General features: G+C 41.9%; 3 protein-coding genes and 1 long non-coding RNA gene across 5 annotated transcripts; 1 reads left to right on the top strand and 3 right to left on the bottom strand.

Annotated features, from left to right (window-relative positions):
• Positions 1 to 145: 145 nt before the first annotated feature.
• Positions 146 to 13,123, bottom strand: LOC129365106 (deubiquitinase DESI2). The gene is made up of 5 exons (XM_055038041.1): positions 11,990 to 13,123; positions 7,632 to 7,704; positions 6,456 to 6,549; positions 6,234 to 6,375; positions 146 to 4,306 (listed from the first exon to the last, which is right to left on the bottom strand). The coding sequence occupies exons 1-5, from the start codon at positions 12,026 to 12,028 to the stop codon at positions 4,061 to 4,063; spliced, it is 594 nt and encodes a 197-aa protein (XP_054894016.1). The 5' UTR covers positions 12,029 to 13,123; the 3' UTR covers positions 146 to 4,060.
• Positions 9,274 to 10,814, top strand: LOC129365111 (uncharacterized). The gene is made up of 3 exons (XR_008606500.1): positions 9,274 to 9,583; positions 9,703 to 9,897; positions 10,010 to 10,814. It is a non-coding gene; the product is annotated as an uncharacterized LOC129365111 (long non-coding RNA).
• Positions 13,124 to 13,710: 587 nt separating the features above from the next.
• On the bottom strand, positions 13,711 to 16,839 carry synj2bp (synaptojanin 2 binding protein). The gene is made up of 4 exons (XM_055038042.1): positions 16,738 to 16,839; positions 16,065 to 16,201; positions 15,363 to 15,458; positions 13,711 to 14,937 (listed from the first exon to the last, which is right to left on the bottom strand). The coding sequence occupies exons 1-4, from the start codon at positions 16,799 to 16,801 to the stop codon at positions 14,803 to 14,805; spliced, it is 432 nt and encodes a 143-aa protein (XP_054894017.1). The 5' UTR covers positions 16,802 to 16,839; the 3' UTR covers positions 13,711 to 14,802.
• A 904-nt stretch (positions 16,840 to 17,743) lies between these two features.
• On the bottom strand, positions 17,744 to 22,851 carry lgals3a (lectin, galactoside binding soluble 3a). 2 transcript variants are annotated; one of them, XM_055038038.1, is made up of 6 exons: positions 22,685 to 22,851; positions 22,284 to 22,301; positions 21,439 to 22,143; positions 20,485 to 20,573; positions 20,056 to 20,212; positions 17,744 to 18,743 (listed from the first exon to the last, which is right to left on the bottom strand). In XM_055038038.1, exons 2-6 carry the CDS (start codon positions 22,296 to 22,298, stop codon positions 18,588 to 18,590), a joined length of 1,122 nt encoding a protein of 373 aa, XP_054894013.1. In that variant the 5' UTR covers positions 22,299 to 22,301; positions 22,685 to 22,851; the 3' UTR covers positions 17,744 to 18,587. The 2 variants fall into 2 exon arrangements, with proteins under 2 accessions (XP_054894013.1, XP_054894014.1); XM_055038039.1 differs by lacking the exons at positions 17,744 to 18,743; positions 20,056 to 20,212; positions 20,485 to 20,573 and adding an exon at positions 20,871 to 21,179 and having other exon boundaries at positions 22,685 to 22,848.
• Between the last annotated feature and the right edge of the window lie 502 nt (positions 22,852 to 23,353).

Genomic DNA, 23,353 nt, shown 5'->3' with positions numbered 1-23,353 from the left:
CCAAACATACAATAGTCAGCCATGAAAGAAGGTTGCAAATTAGATGTGTCTACACGTTTAGTTAAAATCCACCACTTGAATTAACAGATCTGCTAATGCAATGTTTACAATGTTTTATCTGACAAAAAATAAAGGCAAGATCTAATTGAAGTCAATCTCTTTATTCTAGAATTATCATCATTTGGGGAATTTATGGAGTTAGGAGAAGGAAATACAATTTTTTTCAACAGACACAATCAAATAAAAATAATAATAATTCAAAAAAAAAAATCTCCTCTCTGGGCTGCTGTGTCGAAAGAGATTCCAGGATTTAACACTGAACCACTGTACAGTTTCACAAAATCCCCAAAATAACAACACTGAAGGTTGCAACACAATAAACTGGCCAGGGGATGGAAATAAAATAAGACAAAAGCATGTCAGTGAATGAGGATACAGCTTACTCAGCAGCATGAAGAAGTTAAACGACTGATCTGCACTTTTAAGCCCATCCCCTGTGGGATTCAGCCAGTTGTTCCAGAAGCCATGTGATTTCCTTCCTGAGAGAGGGGCGGCTGCACAACAAAACGGCTCTACCAGGAAAAGTGATTCAAATCGTGCAACCTTGTGCCAGCCAGGTCAAAACCAACGCAAGCCGGATTCACTGCAGACCACCGCAGTCGTTCAAGCTCATCTGCCGTCATGCCTTTTGAGCTCAATCATGACTGGAGTGCTGCAAAACGTGACGATTGACTCTCTTTGCAGAAATCTGTCGTTCTTGCGACAGAGATAAACTTTGGGGAAAATTTCTGTGATGCAGACACAGGGACGCATAGGGGCCAACACAAAAATCCTACTGAACGTGTGACATGTCATGCCAAGTGATCAAAATGAATCGTATTAAACATGTTCATTTTAAATGAGGTGTGACATTTCAAAAAGCTTGGGGAGAGAAACGGTACACACAGGAAGCAAAATTGTGAGAAATGTGTAAAAGTGTGACTAATTTACCTAAAAACAGGTAAATAAATAAAATTAAAAAAATACCAGCCATGTGTACAGTTTTTCCAGGAGACGGTTGATGTTCAGATCCAGAGAACAAAATATGTTTAAAGGATTTGGGGAAATATGGAAATACAAAGACTAAGGTGTGAAAACCTTAAGTAGTCCTCAGGCTGTAAACCAGAAATCTTTTATTCTGACAATTCTTTGGGTCGGACCATATATGCTGCATCTTCTTCCCTGCTAAAGAAAAGAGGTAAAGTTCCTAGGAAAAGTTTTCATACTCCATGAGCTTTTCTCAGTTTTCACATTTTAACCACAAACGTCAATGAATTTCACTGGGGTTTAACCCGACAGACCAGTAAAACTACGCCACGACAGTGAAACTAATGGAAATTGTGGCATTTTAAAGAAGAAATTTCACAAATAAAAACCTGAAAAGTGTAGCATTCATTTGTGTTCAGCCCCTTTTACGCAGGTAAGCGTGAATGAAATTCAGTACATTTGTATTCTAAAGGAGAAGAGGTGAAGAGTTCCAACTATTTTTGCAACAAAAGGTTGTATCAAATGCATGGCAAAACTTTCAAATAGTTTTTTTACAAAGCTACAAAAAAAAAACATTTGCTGTAGTATTTTCCTCTCACTTCACTACTTTGTTTTGATCTAACCTGTGAAATCCCATTAAAATTCATTGAAGATTGCGGCTGTAACATGACAAAAATATGGAAAACCTTAAGTGGTAAGAATACTTTTGCACTGTTCCTATAAATCTGTTTTCGGTGCAGATTTTGGGAGTCCGGAAAAACATGATTACTTTCCACCTTGCTGACGTCACGACTTATTAAATCAGCACATGCTCCAAACTACACACAACATTTACTGCACTTCCCAAACGTTTGCTGTGAAAATGCAAATCGGCCTAACATGCATTTCAGTTCGTCACCATTTCCTTCGCTGTAAGCCTCTGGGCTCGTTCTGCTCTTGGTTGAATTTTTTACGTTGTCTCACTTTTTGAGAAACAGAGTTGGAAAGCAGGCAGAGGTGTCCCAGGGTATTAAAATCTTCTTCCCAGCACCTCCGACATGTGGCTTGCATAATCATCAACAAAAACAAAAAACAAATCAAATGGCAAAGCAATGCATCTTTTTTTTTTTTTTTTTTTTTTGTTTAGACGATTATTATGTGTTTATACCCAGAGACATTCCAGGAACGTCTCTTTCCGTGCAGCTGGTGCTAAAGCGAGAAACAGTTCAGCACGTAATCTCTCAACACCAATCCGGATTTGTCGTTTTGCCACCAGTTTAAGAAGTCAGTACAGCGGGGCTGAGCTGTGACCTACGAAGGGGCCAATCTCAATGCTAAGCCGAACTCACAGAAACTGCACACACGACATGTCGGACTCTTGACGGAATGGAAAGGACAGATTTCTGCTCCTCTTTATCGCAGCACCTCTGTCTCTGTGGTTCTAATGATGAAAAAGTGGGGGGGAGAGGGGGGAATTGGTTGGGCTCAGCTGATTCTGGCTGGAAAAGATGTTAACAGTACAAAGATCACTTGGATATAAAAGAGTAGTCAGAAAAACTGCGCTAGGTCACAGAGTCGGTAACTGAGAGAGCAGCGGCTAGATAGAACCTTTTCTCTGAGACGGTCAGAGTCAGTGACCGAGCTGCCTGAGGCTCGCTGAACAGCAGCTGTTTCAGCCGAAACGCTCAACTCTTGATTGTGTGCAACCGTTAAGAAACTGGTTACTCGGCTAATGGCTTATTCACGCTGCAATTCCCAGTGAAGAGATTTTCCTCTACAAGAAGATCATGAGGAGGTTTTACATGACGACTCGACGGGGGTAAAAAGTATTTGCCAGCTCACAGATTTCTTCTGTTTACTTTTGCGTTTTCCATTACGCATTCAATCAAAAAGGCTGTTTAAAGCAACTGATCGCCCTCCACTCTTTGGTGGCGACATCTTCCGCCAAGCATTTGCAGCAACCGCAAAGAGACCTTTACGTCTTTGTAGATTAGTTTTAACCCTCCCTTCTTTGCAGGATTGTTTCCAGTCAGTCAGCACCACTAGAAGATTTTCTATCAATTCAAGTTTTCTCCACTTGTAGTTAATTGCACTCATTGCGCTTCTCTGAAGTGCAAATTTTTTGAATTTCTTTAAATTTGAGAATACTCAGTTGCTTTCTGTGAGCTTTTAGCCTACTTCGAGTTGTCAGGCAGGTTTGGTTGAAGGGACTTAAACATGTCTGAGAATGAGAATGTAACTACTGAAACTACAGTGGACATTCCTATTTTCATCTGCTGTCAGGTTGGTTTGGGTAACTTTTGTCACTTCAGAAAGGGAATAATTAAAAAAAAGACTTTTCTTTTTTACCTATTTGGGTTATCTCTCTCTGATATTAAAATTTAAAACAAAACAAAATCTGTAAGAGGTCAAGCACTGCGTCGTTCCTTCCCATCTCCGGTTAGCGGTCTAACTTATGACATTGTCTCAACATGCAACGTTTTCTCTCTTTAAAGAAATATCAACCCCAATCAACTCCCACCCAAAACTGACCTGTTCATCCTCTGAAATGGCCACAGAATAGTCACACCTTAAGAAACTGGAATCAGCGATATCATCTGAAGGCCACATAGAGGTTATTAAACGAGGACTTGCTGAACTTGTGGAGATTAGCAGTTTCCTGGTACTGTTACTACCTAGAAAGTTTGAGTTTTTTTCTACAAAAGCAGCTTCGAAAGGCAGGGCAGGAAACAAGGCTGACAAAGGTTTTTTGTTGAATTTTTGTGGAAAAGACTAAGAATGTTACACTACAAATGTCGGATCTACAAGTGTGTACGGCTGGAGTCAGAACCGACCCTTCGAGGTCTCAGAGTTTCCTTCCAGTCTTTCCGTCAAGGAGTCTCCAGGTTCGAAGAGTCCGTCAACAGTTCCCGCACCAAGAAGCAAGCTCACGCTTCCAGTCTCTTTTCATTCAGAGGCCAAACAGTACGAGGTCAGTTGGTTGTTCAAAGCCAACTGAAGCCTCCTGCAACAACGGCGAGGGTCCAGAGGTCGGCGGGCGAGCGAGCCGGTCGGGTCACACCCGGGTGTGGCGACAGCTGTGGGAGGAACCCGAGCCGGCGGCGGCCGCGCCGGACGGCGACGTGGGGTCCTCGTCGCTCGAGTCATTCTGCTCCTCCTTGTGGAGGCCGAGGCTGATGTGGCTCTGCAGAGCGGCCGGGGTCAGCCACTCTTTGGGTAGGCAGCTCTGAAGAAAGGGGATGCAGGAGCTGAAGTAAGCCAGTCTGTTGACCCAGCGGGGGATTTCTCTTCCACACAGCAACTGAATCAGAGGGTAAAAAAAAAACAATCACACACACACACAACGGTGAGCGCAGCGTGTAACCACAAAACAAATCTTAGGTTATAAATTTTTGCAAACTGATAAATAAGTTTACAGATTAGGAATGAAAACTTTTTATTCCTTATAGATTTGTTCGCGTTTCTTTTTTTTTTTTTTTTTTTGTCAGACTTAGATTATTAAGACCATCAAACTAATTTTGCCATGAACCTTGAGGCGAGAAACAGAGAGAAGAAATCTATAAGAGGAAAAATTATTTGTTAAAACCCTGAGGATATTCTGGTGCTAACTATTACTTTATTATCAAGTTTTGAATAAAAGTTAATAAAATATCCAAAGTCATCAAAATCCCACGTTAGTGCTACCTGATTGACATTGGCTGCTTTTGTTTATATTTACGTGTATTTGTGAAAACAACTTTCAAATATGGGAACCTTTTTTTTTCTTTTAAATTGATTCTATTGTCTAACGCTACTATTGCTGTCTGAAAAAATGCACCACTCCCAATCAAAGACAACCAATCAGAGCCAAGAGGAGTGTCTAAGCTCTGTCAATCACTCACATGTACTCGCTGCTAAATGTGCTAATGGCAGAGAAGCAACTTATGGTTACAGGAAACCCCCTCAACCGTTCATTGTTTCCCATGCTAACGACACTGTGAAAAAAGCTGCTGCAGAATTTACACTACCTTACTGGCAGCAGAGTTGCCAGTAAGCTACTGTAATTTTTACGGCAAAGAAATTACAGTAACGTTCCGTCTAATTGCCCTGTATCAGCTCCATTCGTCTCCCTCATCAACTCACACCAGTTCTGTTGTTTCACAGAATGACGCAAACGCCAACATTCATCAGTGGGACGGTGCGTTCAGGGGCCAGAAGAGGACCAGACATAAATTACACTACTACTGGTTTCTTAAAACTTTTTTTAAGAAAAAAAAGTTCTGAATTTCTAAACAATTCTGTTCTTTATATCTGTGGAGTTTAGTTCGCGCTTACAGTGACGTTTGTCTCCGCGGAGTCACTTTTAACTGTGAAATGACAAGCTTAGGGCGGATTGATTGATTATTGAAGAAACGGTCAACTGACTTAGCAATCGATTAGTCGTCAGTTGGAGTACAGAGACTGAGACACGATGTCATTAGCTGAAAAAAATAAATAAAAAAATATTCACAGGTAAGTAAGCTAAAATTATACAAAATAAATCCATTTTGCATTTGACATAAAAGAATTTATCTGAAAATAGATTTTAGCCAAAATTCCTCAAGTTGCACAGTTTTAGCCTCACCCCGTTCAGAAGATTCCCTTACCGCATTTCAGGCAATAAAATGTTTATTTTCTCATTTGCAAAAAGGAATTTAATGACTTATTTGCGTTTTTAAGTTTATTTCTAATATAGTGGTCAAATAAAAAATCTGTGGGGGGTGCCATGTTTTTTTCGTTTGTTTTTTTTTTTGTCTCATTAATCAAGTTACTGTCAATAATCGATTAATCGATTACCAAAACGAATAGTTATTAGCCCGACTAACTAACAACAAACTCGTTCTGTTTTGTGTTGTGCATTTTGCTTCTGCTTTTGAAGAGACAAAGGCTGACGAAAATGGCACGCTTAGCTTTTTTTGTTCGCTTCTTTTCTAAAAAAAAAGAAGAAAAAAAATCAGACGGAGCACAACAACCACTAGTTCAGAAGAACGCACAGTGTAATTACAAAAATTAAATATCTTTTGTTAATTTCTTTCCTTTCACCAGCACTGTTTCCTTTAATTTTTAAAAGTTATCATTTCTTCCAAACATATACTTTTTTTTCCAAGTTTGAGCATACGTGTGGAGAGAGAATGCGGCGCAGAAACCATACAGTGCATGGTGTTTTGATGCTGTCTCTCCTTTGGGAGGAAGAGTTACATCAGACTGACCTCAGACAGCGAGGAGGAGAAGTGGTTGCAGTTTTTGTGCATCAGGTGGTAGGCGTTCCCTTTGAACTCTTTACCGAGCTCCTCCATGATTTTATCTATGTCCTCCTCTGTGAAGTCCGTGGTGCCCAAAACAATGGCCTCCCTGTTGGAAACAGACAGACAGTGTGGGGGGTCAGGGCGCCCGGCGCACTCCGACCTGCTGAAATAAGGACGCGTGCTCACTTGAATTTGAAGGTCTCTCCCAGCTCCGCGGCGTTGCCGGGGTTGATTTCAAAGATGCCGCTGAAAGGGTAGGGGTGACCGCCGTACGCAAACTCTGCGGGAAAGTGGAAGAAGATGCAAAATTCAGATTAGACGTCTCCCCCCCGAAAGAAGACGGAGGGGAAAAAAGACCTCCGCCTCTGTAATTACAGAGAAGAGAGCGATTGATCACGGATGTTGTAATTAAATAATTTGGGCTGGCTTGAATGTAGGGCTTTACTCCCTATCATTAGAGCACAGAGAGTAGAGAGCAACAGCAAACGACAGCTTATGTTATGTCTTCACCGTCACCAGGGGTGTATTTACCAGGATGTGGGGCCCTGGGCTGCACCCAGCTTTGGTGCCCGATCCACTAAGGAAGAATTCTTTCACTAGTGTAAATTAAAGTACAATAATATATAATTCTACTAGAATACTTCAGTAAGTATGAACTGATGCTTAATAGCTTATAAATCCATAGGATTCCCAAATAATTCAACGATATCTTTGTCATTTTCAAATACTTGAATATCAATATATTGATGAAAAAAAGATAACACACATGACTTGGGCCTATAAAGTACAATGTTTGAAAAAGTAAGCATTCATTAAATAATAAAAAAAATGATTAAATGAAATAAAATAAAAGTCTTTGCCTCTCCTCCCAAAAATGGCGCCCTGGGCTACTGCCCCTGTGAGCCCTTTCTAAAGTCAGGCCCCAGACTGTCACCATTTTTCTCTGTGCACAGAGCCAAAATGTCCAGTTCCAAGGGCATACTGGATTTCCAGAGATCAAGTTTCACCAGGGATTCTGCCCCTCTATTTCAGTCCACACACCCACACACACACACACACACACACACACACACACACACACACACACACACACACACACACACACACACACACACACACACACACACGCACACACACATAAACACAGAGTGAGTCAGTGGTGACTCAACCAAGAGAAACGGGGTCAGGCTATTCGGAGCACAATTCCATATTCCATTTTTTTCCCCCTCCAAATTTCATCTGCCTTCCACAAATCTCACTATACGGCCGTCACCGAGCGCAGCTCCGTGTCGCCCCAGGGCCGCCCTCGACTCGGGAATGCGTGATGGGATTTCACAGACATCAAGACGGTCCTTGTCTTACCTCTGCCATAAATCTCGATGCCTGAGTGGAAGACTCCAATGCCCAGATTGGAGGTGTATTCGTTTATCCAGTACTGCGGAGAAAACGAGGAGAGAAAGACGGAGTGAGGGAGCAGAGGCTGTGCGGCGGCTCGACAGACATGTTCTCATCCTGTCACCTTAAATAATGCAGAAAAAGCACCGGCTCCTAGATCAAAACCCCACAACGCCTGAGAGTAGCAGAGGCCATTTACGGCATGGCTTAAATAAGAGAAAGGATTTGAGTCAACCGTTTAAGATTCACATTTTGGGAAGACATGCTTTCTTCGTGTTGTCACAAAGATCTCGGAGGCCAAAACAGAGTGTTTGAGATTAAGTGTTTTAGCACGTTTTAACTTAGACCTCCGAGTTATGAGTTAGTATCACCTACAATAGTTCATGTAAAAAGCTCTACTTAAGGATTATTGGCAAGATAGTCACACACTGTGCAGAAGGAATTGGTGCCTTCAAGGCCACCGTGATTTTGGGCCGAGATCAAGATCATAAAAGTTCTCAAAGGACCAGTTGTGCCAGAATGAATTGATAAAACTACCCATTAACAGATTGTTAAAATATTCAGAAACAGCTGTGTCTGCATTCAGTAAGCATTTCTTTAAATTACATTGGACGCTGATTAGTCCCTCCAGGATTTTGAGATTGCCTTTTTTTTAATTATTATTTCTTTTTGTAATTCTAAGGAGTTAAAATTACTTTATTTTGTGGAGCTACTTTAGAAATAAAGCATTTTGGAAATAAATTTCAAATAGAAATATTTGCAAAAAATGGTCGAGGTAATAGTGTTACTAAACCAAGATTGGTTTATATTCAATTGAACAGCCAGTTGACATTTCCTCAAAGTTTAGGTGCAGATAGCTCTAAACCTTAGCCGACGTCTGATTGGAAACAGAACTGTTCATTTTGATTTTGGGATTAACATTGAAAAGTGCAGCTAATACCCATTTTTAAACTTAAAAAAAGAAAAAAAATGTTTAGAAAATAAATAAATAAATAAAACTATTTTTGTGATCCAAAGTTCAGAAGAATAATAAATTTTGAGTTCTTCAGATCCATAAACGTTCTTTGAAAGCACACCTGGCCCTCTGCAACGGCCCTAATCTGGATTAGCGCAGACTCCTGGCCCGTCCACTTCCCTCCACCGCAACCGGCAGCTCACAGCAACATCATTCCAGCAAAGTCCGCTGCCGGACGACACGGCGGAAGAGCTGAGCTGGAGTGTAGCTGCAAGCGCACCACTCTCATCCGACCCATGATCTTAGAGGTTTAAGGCTGACGAAGGAAGCGAAACCAGAATAAATCTGGACTTAATGGTACTCAGAGTTAAAGTTAGCGTTAACCTGTCACGCATTTACTGGTAGTATCAGAGCATTTCTGGTAAACTCTAAACAGAAACGCTGATGGATCCTTCATGTCAACGATTCACAGTGAGTCACAAACGATGGAAATAGGTAGCCATTACTTCCTGACCTCTCTCTGCTGACAGCTGATCAGACAGCAGCTGCTCCACCCACTGAGGCATCCACACTTTTAGGCTCCACGAGAAAACGCGCTTAGAGTTGCCCCAGCTGCCTCTTATCAATCATAAAACACATTTCCGGTCCCAGAGTCACGCTCTTAAAGCGTTCCCACGGCATTGCTCTGTGTCAGCTGAGCCTCGTCAAGTTTCTCCAGTGAGCTCCGTAGGCTCTCTGCTGTTTTTATGCCTGCAATGCATCGGGGGCACTCGACTCTCGGCTTCCGCGCCGGAAAACAACACAACGCGGCGAACATTTTCTAGCGCCGTGGCAAAATCCGACACGCCTGGCTCTCGTAACGGAGCCCAAAGACAAGTGGAGGCTCTTTCCACGCTTGTCACTCTTGCTTTTGCAAGCCTTGCTGGTCCCTTTGTCGACAATCAGTTCATCTTCCTCCCTGCTGGTATGACTCACTCCCGCTGCCTTCTTTTATTATTCTTGTGGTAAATTTTTGCGGAGGAATTCGACCGCCTCCGCCCCCGTGATTACTGTTGTTTTGTTTTGGTTTGTTTTTTTTTCCAGGGCTCAAACAGCCCAGTGTGACCAGTTGGTTAGAAATTAATCTGGACGTTTGAGAGTCGTTGTTACGCCTGGTGGCGCGCTGAGGCCCTTGCTGTCAGAAAGTATCCAATGCTAAAAGTATGTCTGGTAAAGAAGTGCAAAAAGGCCAGCGTTCACTTGGAGCACGTTTCTTCGATGAAGGATGAGAATCCCACAGTAAGAAATACGTTTTTCTTTTACATTTTTTCACAAAATCACTGACAGCTCCGTCATTGTGCTGACTTGTGCCAGTAGGCCACCTGTTAGTTTTCTCCTTTAACATTCACAGCTCCACGAACAGGTTGCCTGTGGGATGCAGGCAGTGGAGGTTCCTGCATAAACAGTGTCCTGGGTAAGCCCCTCCCTCCTTCTGCCGCCCCAAAGCCAATCTAAAAATGACCTAAAATGGCCTCTTTATTCCCAGCACCAAGCGGAGGATCCTAACTATGCATTGACTTCTTTTCTATTGCATTAAAGCAATAGAAAACTTGCAAAAGACACAAATGGTACGATGCATTTTTCAGCGCCCCCTTTCTATTGCAGCCCTGAGTAACAGCCCACATCCCCCAAATCACACAAACACCACCTATCTAGAGTTTATTCAAGCCACAGATAGGTGACGCAGCTGTGTCTCTGTGTAGCTACAACATGCTGGTTGTGTCAGTGGATGTAAACGCGTACGAAAGCTTCTTCGCAGGCATTGCCAACAGATTGTGACGCATCACTGCTTCAAATCACGATTTCTCCTCTTTGAATCGTCATCCAATCACACCGATTTTCAGAAAATGAAGCAGCTGCTGCAATGACAGGCTGTACGTCATGCATGAGATCCAGCCGAATGCAAAAAGCAAGAGGCGCGTGCAGGTCTGAAGGAGGACCCTTGTCTTTTGAGTCTGTGGGGACCGGGGACGCAGCGGCAGAGGTCAGAGAGCCGGCAGAGCATCACGTTTCACAGCTCCGAGCCCAGAGTATAAATAGGCATTTTTTGCGACGTGTCTTCTCCGCTTTCTTGTGAACGGACGCAAAGAAGGAGAGGACGGCGGTAAAGACTTTCCCCCGCTCGCGAGGCCCTTTCAGTCTTCAACTGGGTCGTTTGGTCCCTGTACTCTTGTGTTATGTTTTAAGACTGAGTTAGACTTTAAAACCGTCTTTTGAAAACAAAGACAAATGAAAAAAGATACAATAACGTTTAACAAGATTCTTGTCCTGTGATTTCTTTCTCTTTTATTTTGACGTCACAACTGGAAACTCTATTAAAAGGGGTGTTATGTGAAAATGGCAGTTTTAAACATTAAAGTCTGGTTTTGTAGTTTTACCCTCAGCTGCAGTTAAGGTTGTACAATCATATTCAAGGATATTGAGGAGAGATGAGACTGGCTTATCAGAATAAAAGCACCTCTTAAGTAGGCATTAAGCACACTTTTCATTTAGCCAACATTTCTGTGTTGAAAATGTTTGTTTTTTAATTGGCCTGATGTAATATTCTACTTTTAAAAATGGTGTTTTATCAGCTGAGAGTTGGGACGTCATCGTGATTAGCAGAAGTAGAGGCTTTCCGACATCCATCCATAAAACATGTCTCACTTTTAGCGACTACGTTCCTGAAATAAATGGACTTTTCAGTTAGACTACGGCCGATTGAACGGGTTGTCTGCGCATCCACGCAACATTGTTGCCGTTCTTCGTTTAAAAAAAATGCCTCCCACTGAGTCAGACGAGATAGAGAACATGCACACAGAAACATCAGCGCTCAGGTCTGTCCATGGATTCTCAATTAGATTAAAGTCTGCAGGTCCACTTTGCTCATGCTGACAAATTTTCCCACTTAAGCTATGCTGTTTTCTTTTTTTTTTTTTTTTTGGTTAAAAGGTCGGCCTGTGTGATGTTGGCAAACTCCTGAGACCTTCATCAATTAGATAGCATCTACACTGAGATCAAATGATTCATTCAGGTGAATACTAAAGACTTGTCACAGTGGATAAAAAAGGCAGGCCACACTTTTCAGATCTATCCTTTTTTTTTTTTTTTTTTTTTCCCTTTGACTTCAAGTCAATCAAACCGCGTCAACATTATTGCGACGCCGGTTGTGAAACAGCAGAGACGTGGAACAACAGTTCATGCGTTTATGCCTTTACACGAGTCACCCCCCCCCCCCCCCCCCACACACACACACACACACACACGCACACACACACACACACACACACACACACACACACACACACACACACACAACCAACCAACCAAAATAAGTGAGCGTTTTGCTTACCATGTCATACACGTTAAGGATCACAGGTTCATTGGCCATGGTTCAAACCTGAGCTGGGAGGACAAGCGATCCTTGACCCCACGCTTTATCAGACGGTCAGCACCACACACCCCTTCATGCCCTCCCCCGCTCCCCCCAGTCCCCCCTCCACGCTCCTGTAAAGTCACCGGGGCTCACGGCGGACTGCTGCGGATAGGCTTCAGCTCATCCCCCCGCCCTCCACTCAGCCACCCACCGGCTGAGGAACCGCTACTGCACGGACACCGCGATCATCTCCGGAGGTCAGTGGGGGGAAAAACACACGCAAAAGAAAATCGATCCCGGCAGTATAGAGATGTGATTAAGCAAAATAAAATAAAAATAATAATTGAAAAAAAAAACAACGGCGACTAGTTCTTCTTAGTACATCGGATCAGAGCCGATTCTGTGATTCGTACGAGGAGTGAAAACAAAACAACACACACACGCACACACACACAGGGGGCCTGCACGCGCCCTGCTGTCATCATCGTGGGCGAGGAGGCCTGATGTTGTCGACAGAAGGAAGCGGCGATGGGAGCATCTCCCGCTCGGCCGACGCCGCAGCAGGTGCGGGAGAGGGAGAGGGGCTGCTGGCCCGCGCGGCCCCGCTGTATCACGGGGAAGGGATTTCACCAGCGAGCATCTCCGGGTCGGTGCCGGAGCCGGAGCGCGTCCAGAATCACCGTCTCTGCCCCCGCGAGGAGAAAAAAGGACGAGCGGCTCAAGCAAAGACCCCGCGGCGCCGAGCTGCTCCCTCGTTCACCGGCTCCATGAGGCGGGCTCTGGAGCGGAGACGGACCCAGCTCTGGCTCTGCCTCTCTGCCTGATTACATCATTTCTGCCTCCGGGCCGTCCCTCCGAACAGCTGATGGGAGCCCGGGCCGCCGGTGGGAGGCCAGCAGAACATTTGGCCCACGAAAAGGCGCCGTTTGTTTCAGTCCAGACGAGCTTCTTCTTCTTCTCTCTCTCTTTTTTTTTTTAAATATATGGTCACTGGAAATAATACTAATCCTATTAGATATTTGCTCGTTATTGCATCATTATAAGACGTGCTGAAATCGTGGGGGAAACTGTGTGAATCAGGTCGTGAGCTATAATTTCATATGAAAATTCAACTAGTTTAGCAGCCGCGCTGCCAGATCCCAAACGCAGCGGCGATCCAGGGGCGGAGCTTGAATTAATGGGGCCCTGCCCAGCGCACTCCTTCCGGCCCCCCAAATAAATGGGCTGGACAAGCCAGACTCTTCTAAAAGTTAATTCACTTAACTTGAGGCGTTTAAATAAATAAATAATAATAATAATAAAAATCAGGGGATATGACAAAAATAATAAAAAAAATTTCAATCAGATACTTTATTTTTTATCCGAGAAAGTAAATTTGACAATGCTGTTTTATTTGAAATGATTGAATAACTTGAATGTTTTTTTTAATTTTTTATTTTATGCCCAACTGCACTCTCCACATCATGCCGCCCTGGACAGAAACCATATCAAATCCAACCTGGGGGAAGCTACCGACTTTATTTAGACAATATCAAATTAGCTTTTATTTATTTATTTATTTTTTAAAGTGGAATGTATGAATGAATGTCAAACCTCATTTATTACTACAATTTTCACTTTCAATTCATAATAAACACAAAACAAGTATTGCCTATCAAAAATACTGCTAAAGTGGAAATAAAGCAATAAACACCAGGTGAATTAAACAAAATTTATTACATATCTGCATGTCGAACAGAATATTTGCATAATTTAATAGTGCTCGTGATTTTCTTTTCTGGCGTACTGCACATATTCACAATGTCTCACAGGAGAAATGTATTTACATACAATTAGCCACAGGTAGAGATGGTGATGTGATTGTTGTGACCGAAAGAAAAACAAAAAAACATTAATTTCTGTTCAAACCTGTTTCTACCTGAAAACCTCCATGAGTGTCGCTGTAGTGCAAAACGCAAAAGTAGTGAGTTAACTGCAACACTGCTCACAATGAAACAAACAAACAAATTGATCCCTTCACTTGTACAATCAGAACATCTCCATTTCAGTAAAAAATCAAATATATGGTTTTTATAATTGAATTATATCTGCGAAAGCCGGGTTTAATGAGTGACGAGAGCACCTCCCAATGCCGTGAGGGAAGAAACTCGATTACTAAAAACTTTAATTCCATAGATGCATTCAGAAAGCGAAACTCTTAAATCTATTACACAAAGTGATATATTTGAACAGCTGATGCTAATTCCAATAATCACCGCTTGCAGCTGGTGAAAACCCGTCGGGTGTATGGGCTTTCGAATAGAAACGTACGCAGAGCACAGAATCCAAGAGCACTGACGAGATGCGAAGTGGAGAGAAAGCGTGTGGCGAAAAATGTCACACAAGCGATTGAGAAAAGCACAAACGCCTGCTTTTGATGACCAAAACGTGATTGTTTTGGCCAGGAAACTTGGCTCACCTAAACCCCTCGGAGAAACTATGAAGCACTGTCGCGAGGAAAATTGACAGGAAGCCGCCGTAAAAGCTGGCTTCCTGAACGCCTCAGCGTTGGCTGACGGCTTCTGTTGCGCCGAAGAAGCTACCGTTAACTCACAGAATATGCACGAATATGGAAGTAAACTAAACCGTGATGCCATTTCACCTGCCAATCAGGAAAAGGTCTACCGTTCACGTCTGCTTCTTTATTTTTTATTTATTTTGTTGGCATTTAGCAAAGTTTTTGATTCTAAAACAAAATGACAGATATTGTCAGCTCAGATACATAATACACGTATATTAAAAAGAAAAGCCTATTTAAGCCGTTTATAAAGAGCTATTATAACAATGATCGACACGGCTCCAGAAAATAAGGCCAGCATTCCCAGAGTAGACGTGGAAGGATTGCGATTAGGTTTGGAGGTGGCTGGTCCGTTACTTAGGTGAGACTGCAAGACAGAAAAAAAAAAAAACAACAACAAAAAACAGGTAAACAAAATCACATAGAAACAGGGCTGGGCAAGAAATAACATAATAGTCACTCTTTAAACTGCTTTTGGAGCTCACTGTTTAATTTCTGTAAGACTGTGATTCATTCATTAAGGACAAATAAATTACTACTTCCAAAATTTGTTTTATCAATTTGTATTTCTTCTGCCATTTTCAGTTATCAAAAACAGAGCTATTTTTAAAGCATTATTGGATGTGGAAACAATTAGCACAAGTTTTTGTGTTATATAGCGGCAAGTCCATTTTTATGCAAGTACGATTTAATAGTCTGTCTAGATAAAAACACAGGAGCAATAGTGGAGTCACATCTAAAACGCAAAGAAACATAAAAAAGCCCATGAAAAATCAGAATATTTTCAGCTACCTTTTTCATGACGCGGAGCTGGACGCTCTCCCCGGCGGACCTGAACAGTTCCACCACTTCGTGGTGGTAGCGGTTCTCAAGCGAGACGCCGTTTATCTGCAACATCCACATGACAAAACTCAGATCAGATGTCTGCGCAGCCAGACAGCAGTTCATCATTAGTTTCATTTTTTGCTCAGACTGCTAGATTTTCTGAAATATCGACACCCTCCACGATGCGCGGTTTTGAAAACTGGTAGACAAAAAAAAAAACAATAAAAAAAACGTCTAAGCAACTTGCAGTGTTCACCCACTTGGACTTTCCACACATTTGTTGCTTTAAAAAAAAAGTTTATATCAGTCATGAACTCAATGACAAAAACAACTGAACTACCACAGCTACCCTGGGATAGTTGAAATAAAACAATATTCATGTTGATATTCAGGCTTAACTGTACAACATGGAGCATCTTTGGCCAGGCTTGTGAACCTAATCTGACAAAACTTTAGGTATTCTAAAAGTGAAAAAGAAAAGATGGAAGAAAAAGAAAAATGCAATGGAGATCAAAAGTTTGACAATTCTATCACTTTCCTGCCATTTCTACAACTATGCACAAGTTTACGTCGCTCTCACTCAAAATCCCAACGGAATACACTTAGGAAAATGAGAGAATGTGAAAATTTTTATATATATATATATATTTTAAGAATATATTGTATTACTGCAAGAATCTTGTCTCCCTCTTGGAGTCGTCCATCTACTGCTGCTGATCCACCTTCTTTGATTTTGCTGACGTAGACGCCATTATCGTTCGTTATCCATTGATGGTCGATGCCCCCAATTATATTGAACCCGAGACCTGGAGAAAACGGAAAGAAAACACGCGGTCATACAATCGGATCAGCTGGGCTGGTGGTCATGCAAGCAGTAAACATGGAGCGCAGCTGTTAGCACAGGAAGCTGCTGCTCGTCAAATGGACCTCAGTGGATCAAAGTTCAAGCGAATAGCGAGGAAGCAAAGTTTCTAATTATTTAGCTCTATGTTGCAGCTTCAGACGTTAAGCAACTAGCTTCACGAGGGCCAGCCAGAGGAGTAATGCTACTTTTTTAATAGGGGGAAGAAAAATTTAAAAAAACTCAGTTTTTGCCAAGTTTGTCATTTCCAATGTGTTAAACTGAAACTCTGGCAGCTTCCCTGAGCTAAATAACAACTTTGACACAACGAGACAAAGTAACACGGGACGTAGTTCGACTTTCTAGATTAATTAGCCTTTAGCTCCAGGTTGCGGAGAGGATTGTTTTTTTTTCCGTCCTTCTTCTTCTTCTTCGGTGCAACGTAGTCAGCTAGCATCGCCAACACGGTTCGCTAACTGTCCGACAAAGTCTTCTTCTTACCTGCGGGTCCTCGGTTCAGACTTATGTCTACAAGTCTCGGGCGGGAGTGCAACGACCCGTTCATTTTTGCCAAGATTAAAATAAGAGACGATGGGGGGGGGGGGGGGGGGGGGGGGGGGGGGGGGGGGGGGGGGGGGGGGGGGGGGGGGGGGGGGGGGGGTGGGGGGAGAAACCAAAACAAAACAAAAAACCTATTTCTCTGAAGGTGGACTCTTCATTGAAGAGTTTCGATTTTGCTCCGTCCGCTGCGATCGGGTTATGTCTAACTCCTGCCCCCTGACGGGAAAACAAGGAACTGCAGGCTGACCTCTGAATTAAATTTCAAAGCTAAACAAACATTGGACTAACCTTTAATCTGATTATGCTGCTGTCCATCATAGTTATGGGTGGACTTCTCTGTCATTTCATGTCTGTCGTTGTCAGGAGATTCCTGGACAGTTATCAGTTCATTTCAAGCATAAATTAAATAACAAAAAAAGTTTAATTCATAACTACATCCTCACTAATTTTATTAAAAATGTTAATGTTTTTGTTAAAAGGTCATTGAATAATAATATGACCAAATTAAAGCTTTCATTTGATGAATTAATTTTAAGTTGCTTTTTTGCCAAGGACTCCAAAAACTATATCAAAAGAGTCTTAACATTGTATTTACAAACTATCTAAACATCTGAACTAAAATATTAGGGCTGATAAACTCAAACATATGAAAAAAAAAGTGGAAGAAAAATGTAATCTTTTTACTAAGTTTCTACTGACCAACACAAAGGAAAAAAGTCAAATATGGCAGCTAGAAGAAATGTTAACCCAGTGAGTTATTTTTTTTATTATTTATTAATAAATAATAATAAAAAAGACTCTCAGGTTTAATATTTGACTCATATGTATAATATAAAGTAAAAAAAAAAAAAAACAGACTAGTTTCATAAAAACTAATCTGAATAAGTCAGATATGTCCAACAACCTTATCAGTAAAAATAAATAAATACAACTGATAGCTCACAAGTTGAAAGTTTTACATAGTCCTTTTATTTAGAAATTCAAAATATGTACCACTTCTCTTTGGCACTAAGTCAGAATCTCTCCCACACACATTTTAATTTAATAACTAGTTGCCACCTTTTCGCTGTTTTGTTCAAACATGGGGTAACATGAAAGGTCGGGAGAGAAACAGCTGAAGAGAAGAGGAACAAACACTGCATATAAATACTTACATTTGAAGAAACTTCATGATTAGCCTACTATATGTGACTCCAGAGGGTCGTGGTTCAGCACTGAAATAAAAGTGACATTTTCAGCATCACACTTTCATGCACTACAAAGGCTTGTCGCGTTTATGTTGTGACGAAATAATGAACATGTAAACAAAACACTGCCGAAATAAAATGAAACGCCTGAAACACGTCTTCCTTCCTGCTTAGCTTACAATCTTCCTTTTTGTATATAATAAATTATTCCTTACTTAATTGGTTACACATTTATGTCACTCAATCTTTTCCTTAATTAGAATTAGGTTTAAAAAAAATGAAAAAAGGAAAACAAAAAATGCAAAGCAGTTGATACAATTTTCTAAAAGGAAAGTGAAAACATAATTTTGTAATGAGATATTCAGTAGAAAAAAAAAACAGGATTATCAAGTGCGAACTTAATTCAATCTATATCAGGTCGTTGCGATAAAATGTGCCACTTGAGGGACAATTGCACTTTGCTGGCCGCACTTGCAACTTCGTCAGCTGCCTCCATGTGTCTGAGAGGGCTGGGTGGGGGGATTCGGGGGCGTGGAGGCAGGCGGTCGTCAGAAACGCTGGGGGCTAATCGTTTCGAGAGCGAGCGAGCGAGCGGCTGGGGGTTCAGATCATGCTGGGCGCCGCGCTGTACAGGACGACGTCGCCGGTGACCCGGAGCACGGTCACCTCTTCCAGGCCGCCCACTCTGTGCTCGTATTCCAGCAGGTGGTTGCCGTCCACGGCCACCTTGAACATGTCCTCCTCCACGAGGATCTTCAACTGCGAGACGGGGCGACAAACACCAAGATTTGCTTGGGTCAAACAGTTCGAAAGTCGGACATTTTGAACACGAACTGCGCAGAAAATTGGCGTGCGCAAAAAAAAAAAAAGGGTTGGGGTTAGGCTAACCCTGAGCCTAACCTTAAACAAAACCAAAAAAAAAGTAAAACATTGAATTTTTTTTAATAGAACTTCAGCAGTTTCTGTATCAGATTGATCAGGAATTACTTTTGGTATTTGTGAAATGCGAGATTGGTGCTTCAAAAATGTGCAATGTTTGCTTGACACAACAAACAAAATAAAAGTTATATGACCCTTTTGCTCATTCTTTGAATAAATAAATAAAATAAAATACAGCATGAAGCCATTACGTCAAAACTTTTGTTTTGCATATTCAATGGATTGGGTGGAAGATTAAAATGTGTCGATTTTAATCTTAACCAATCCTTTACCACCTGCATAATCTTTATTTCACGTATAATCCATACATATAATAACCAAGCACGTATTTAGAGGGTAACCCATAGGGTGACTGTGGGTAGAGTACTCATCTTGTGATCGGAAGGTTGCCGGTTCGATTCCAGCTTCCTCCTGCCACATCTGTGTACGAATGGCTGAATGTGACTCTAGTGTAAAGCGTTTTGAGTGGTCAAAGTGATTGGAAAAGCACTATATATGTTCATTAATAGAATACATACATTTGCCAATATTGAATCTATTTAATTTGAACTAAGGCAGATAAACAATCATTAAATTTCGTCAAAAAACAAATCAAGTGTCAATAACGAAGACGCCCCAAAAAAATAAAAAATATCACAATTGCTCCCAGCAATTGTGATATTTGTAAGATCATTTGGAAAGTTTGACGCTGTCAATTTCCAAATTATTCCACAGTTCGACTCCACTAGTAGTTATGAATTTAGTTTTAAACTGTGATTCTTCCCATGACTTGTATATTGGGTTCTTCATCTTAAAACGTATTCTAATGTTTTCTGGTTCTAGTTTATTTTTGGCTTTTGCAAAAAAAATTGGAGCCAGCTGAAGTTTTGCTACGTTGATGAACTTTAACAATTAAAATTTTTTACAAATATCTGTTGGTGTTTTCTTTTTTGATATTCCAACTCAGATTATTCTGATTGCTCTGTTTTGTAGCACTGTTAGTGTCTGTAGTGTAGTTTTGTAATTTCTGCCTTGGCAAATCAACGCTTTTACCAGATTACAATAAAACACAAAAAAGAAATATTTATGGGATTAAGTTTTTTTTATTTTTTTTACATTCATTAAATTGTAATGCCGTTAATAAACAACTTACCTCAAAACGGCGGCCCTGGACAAAGGGGAAGGGCCCCTCTCGCTCCTCCGGGCCCCAGTAACCTCCTAGGTTGGAGTTTCGGACAATGGTCTGCTCGTTGAAGCGAGGGTTGAAGTGAAAGACGACATCCGGACCCTTAAGAAAGTCAACCTGGAACCTGAAGAATTTATAAATTACACAAATATAAACTCCGATTGTTGATTTCAAGTCATGTCACGGCTCATCGCAAAATCCCAATAAAAATACACTGACATTTGTGGTTGTAATGGGACAAAGTGCCAACACTTCCACTAATCTTCGTCTATAATAACCGAGTGAAAAAGCACAGACTGACTTCATATTCATACTACTTTGACGTCTTTCTGAAGCACATCACGGCTTTTAACACAGACTTTGAGGATTGTTTCCTTTTTGGGCGGGAATCCGTACCTGTCTGCCCCGGGAACAGGCTCTCCGATCACCGTGACTAAAAGGCGCGGCATAATCCCAGCGTGGAGGGGGAGATCGTAGGGCACAATCTGAAAGGAAATATTTACAGTGTAAATACTAACAGTATTGCCTCTGCTTCAGTTTTCAGAATGTTTTTTTTTTTTTTTTTTTGCGTTTGAATGATGTGATACAAAGAGAATTTGTTTACCCGCTTGTTAATATCCTGTAGGTGTGATCCAGGTGCTTTTAAATGATTGATAAAATAAAAAACGAACTTAGAATTTTGACTCTGCCTGTATTCCCAATGCGATACCTGAGTGAGTCGTAATCTCCACCCATTTCAATAAAAGCCAAGCACCTGCACAAACTGAAGTCTAAGCAACATGGAACAAATCAAAAGGTTTTTATTAAAACTCATACATGTGAGGGACAAGTGAGAACTTCATCTGACCAGATTATAAGAGTAGATTAAAGCAGCATATACGTGGAAACAGTATTTGTAAAATTATATCATATTGCACTTTGAAACAAAACAAAAACCGAAACAATTAAATCCAGTGAATTTAATGCTGCGTTCCAACAGCAATTTGTCGATGCGGATGCTTTCCATCTTTGGCGCCAATCGGGTGGGACGTCCTGGTCCGGCTGAAAAGTTGAGCTCATTGCTTTCAATAAAACGGTGGGTTATATCTGGGCTGAAAGACAGAAATACATTTCCGTTCATTTCTGCTGAACAGGGCGTTGCCGTTACATTACATTTGCGGCACACCCGAGCAGAAACCTGGAATCAGTCGCACCTCCCAGTCAAAGGTCACCAGCAGACGGAGAGAAGTTAACTTTTAGTCCGCTAAAGCTTGAGTTGTTTTCACCAAAACACCCGGCTTAGATTTACAGAAGAGCAGAATAGCGAGCAAGAGAAGCAACGTATTTACTCCAGGAAGAGCTCACACTCACCAATGTGCCTCCTGGACCAGCAGGACCACCGTAAGGACCCATGGGCCCAGGGCCAAACTGTGCAGGCGGGGTCGGGAAACCTCCTCCGGGTGATCCCCATGACCCGGGTGGTATCGGGGGGAATCCACCTCCGGGGAACGCTGGGAAAGATCCTGGACCGGCCGGAGGGGGAAATCCACCTTCACCTCCGGGTCCATACATCCCGTTGCCTCCTGCTGGCTGCCCACCAGGGAAAGGCACGTTCGGGTAAGGGCCAGCCGGAGCGCCAGGGCCAGAAGGAAACGGCCCCGATGGGTAAGGAGCGGGGCCTCCGGGCAGCTGTCCAGGAGTTCCTTCAGATGGATAATGCCCGGGGAACTGTCCGGGCGCCCCGGGGCTGGAGGGAAACTGACCCGGAGCTCCCGGTGCGGGATACTGTCCAGGTACTCCGGGACCAGCAGGGAAGCCGCCGGGTGCTGAGGGGGGTCCCGGGTACTGCCCCGGCGCTCCAGGCCCAGAGGGGTACTGGAATGGCCCTGGGGCTCCTGGGCCAGACAATCCACCACTGAAGTCAGCTGGAGCTGAGGGCTGGGTGGGAGCTCCTGGGGCAGAACCGGGCCATCCCGGGTTCGGAGCTGCAGGGTGATTGCTGGCAGGGGCTGTGGGGTTAGTGTGGCCTATTTTCTTAGCCTGGCTCGGTGTGTCATCTCCTAAAGCATCTGTCAGCTACAGAACAAAAAGAGAAAGTATAAATAACCATCTCCACTCACAACAACAACAACATAAAACAGGTAATTTCCACTGCAAGCTAAAGGGAATCCAATCATTATGACAGGAATTAAAGGGATACGATCCATAAAACTCACCGAGAAATCTGCCATGATCTGAAACAAAACAGGAAACAACTTTAATCAGTTTTATTGAGCACTTCCAACATATTTTATCAAGCTGTAAAATGTCTCTGGGCAGTTCCAAGAGTTTCTGAGCAAATGTTTCCACCCTGGAATGATGATTCACAAAGTCCATTGCGACACACTGAAAATAACTCAACATCACTGAAATAATTTAAAATACCACAGCAATAACAAAGACGACAGTTTGCCTCATTATCTAGAAGGGGGTACTTGTTTTGAAATATGTAAACTATTGATGGCACAGAGTTGGCTAGCAATCGAGCTAACCCCAGCTAGCTGTTAGTTTAGGTCTGTTAGGTCTACATTCGTGGTGCGAGAATGAATAAACAGTGAAAAATGATGTTTTACGGTACCTGGTCGGAAGCGAGGCTCTGCTCGAACGACAACAGGAAACAGCGGTGTTTTCCACAGCTCCGAAAAAAAAAACCAGTTCGCCAACTCCTTTGGCCTGACGAGGCTCACAACTGGAAGCTAACGTTAGATCTGGCGAGAAAAACTACAACTCCTGGAAAGGAAGCTCGCGCACGGACAACTTCCGGTGCAAAACCACACACTTCCGCTTTTCATTTATGTGACCTCGGGAAATCAAAAAATGGAAGTATTTTTTCCTCTGATGTATTCTTTTTTTTCTTCTAAAATTAGAAAAAAAAATTAGTATTCTACACATAAATGTCACGCTCTAATTGTACTAAAATAAATAGACGTTGTATTATATTTCCGCTTACGTCTTAACTCAGTAACTAAAACAACTAATTTGTACTTGTAGAAATATGTAAAAATATGATCATGTTCTCGATAAATTATTTTTGTTTTAATCTTAGAGCTTGTGTGCTTCACTAAAGAATGATATATTTTTTAAAAAGTATTTGAGTTATTCACGTTTCATGCAAGAAAAACTTCAAATAATCAAAATGTTGATTTTTATATTATATATGTTCTTATATATTTTTAAAAAGTACAATAAAGATTGAATTTGAGTACAAAAAAACACCATATTTAAAGACAGTGACGCATGTATTCAA

The sequence above is a fragment of the Poeciliopsis prolifica genome, unplaced genomic scaffold, assembly GCF_027474105.1.
Source record: "Poeciliopsis prolifica strain line A6 unplaced genomic scaffold, Auburn_PproV2 SCAFFOLD013, whole genome shotgun sequence".
Lineage (NCBI taxonomy): Eukaryota > Metazoa > Chordata > Actinopteri > Cyprinodontiformes > Poeciliidae > Poeciliopsis > Poeciliopsis prolifica.
This window is presented reverse-complemented; position numbering and strand designations above follow the sequence as displayed.

What these genes read in the sequence shown, in the direction of transcription:
- LOC129365106 (XM_055038041.1), bottom strand. Translation starts at nt 12,028, where the DNA reads ATGGCCAATGAACCTGTGATCCTTAACGTGTATGACATG. An exon ending in TCCTTAACGTGTATGACATG is followed by an intron (nt 7,705 to 11,989) that starts GTAAGCAAAACG and finishes TTTTCTCCGCAG; the next exon opens with TACTGGATAAACGAATACAC. An exon ending in CATCGAGATTTATGGCAGAG is followed by an intron (nt 6,550 to 7,631) that starts GTAAGACAAGGA and finishes ACTTTCCCGCAG; the next exon opens with AGTTTGCGTACGGCGGTCAC.
- synj2bp (XM_055038042.1), bottom strand. Translation starts at nt 16,801, where the DNA reads ATGAACGGGTCGTTGCACTCCCGCCCGAGACTTGTAGACATAAGTCTG. An exon ending in AGGGAGACAAGATTCTTGCA is followed by an intron (nt 15,459 to 16,064) that starts GTAATACAATAT and finishes TGGATGTTGCAG; the next exon opens with ATAAACGGCGTCTCGCTTGA. An exon ending in AGCTCCGCGTCATGAAAAAG is followed by an intron (nt 14,938 to 15,362) that starts GTAGCTGAAAAT and finishes TCTGTCTTGCAG; the next exon opens with TCTCACCTAAGTAACGGACC.
- lgals3a (XM_055038038.1), bottom strand. An exon ending in CTGGTCCAGGAGGCACATTG is followed by an intron (nt 20,574 to 21,438) that starts GTGAGTGTGAGC and finishes ATTTCCTTTCAG; the next exon opens with ATTGTGCCCTACGATCTCCC. An exon ending in TCCAGGGCCGCCGTTTTGAG is followed by an intron (nt 18,744 to 20,055) that starts GTAAGTTGTTTA and finishes CCCGTCTCGCAG; the next exon opens with TTGAAGATCCTCGTGGAGGA.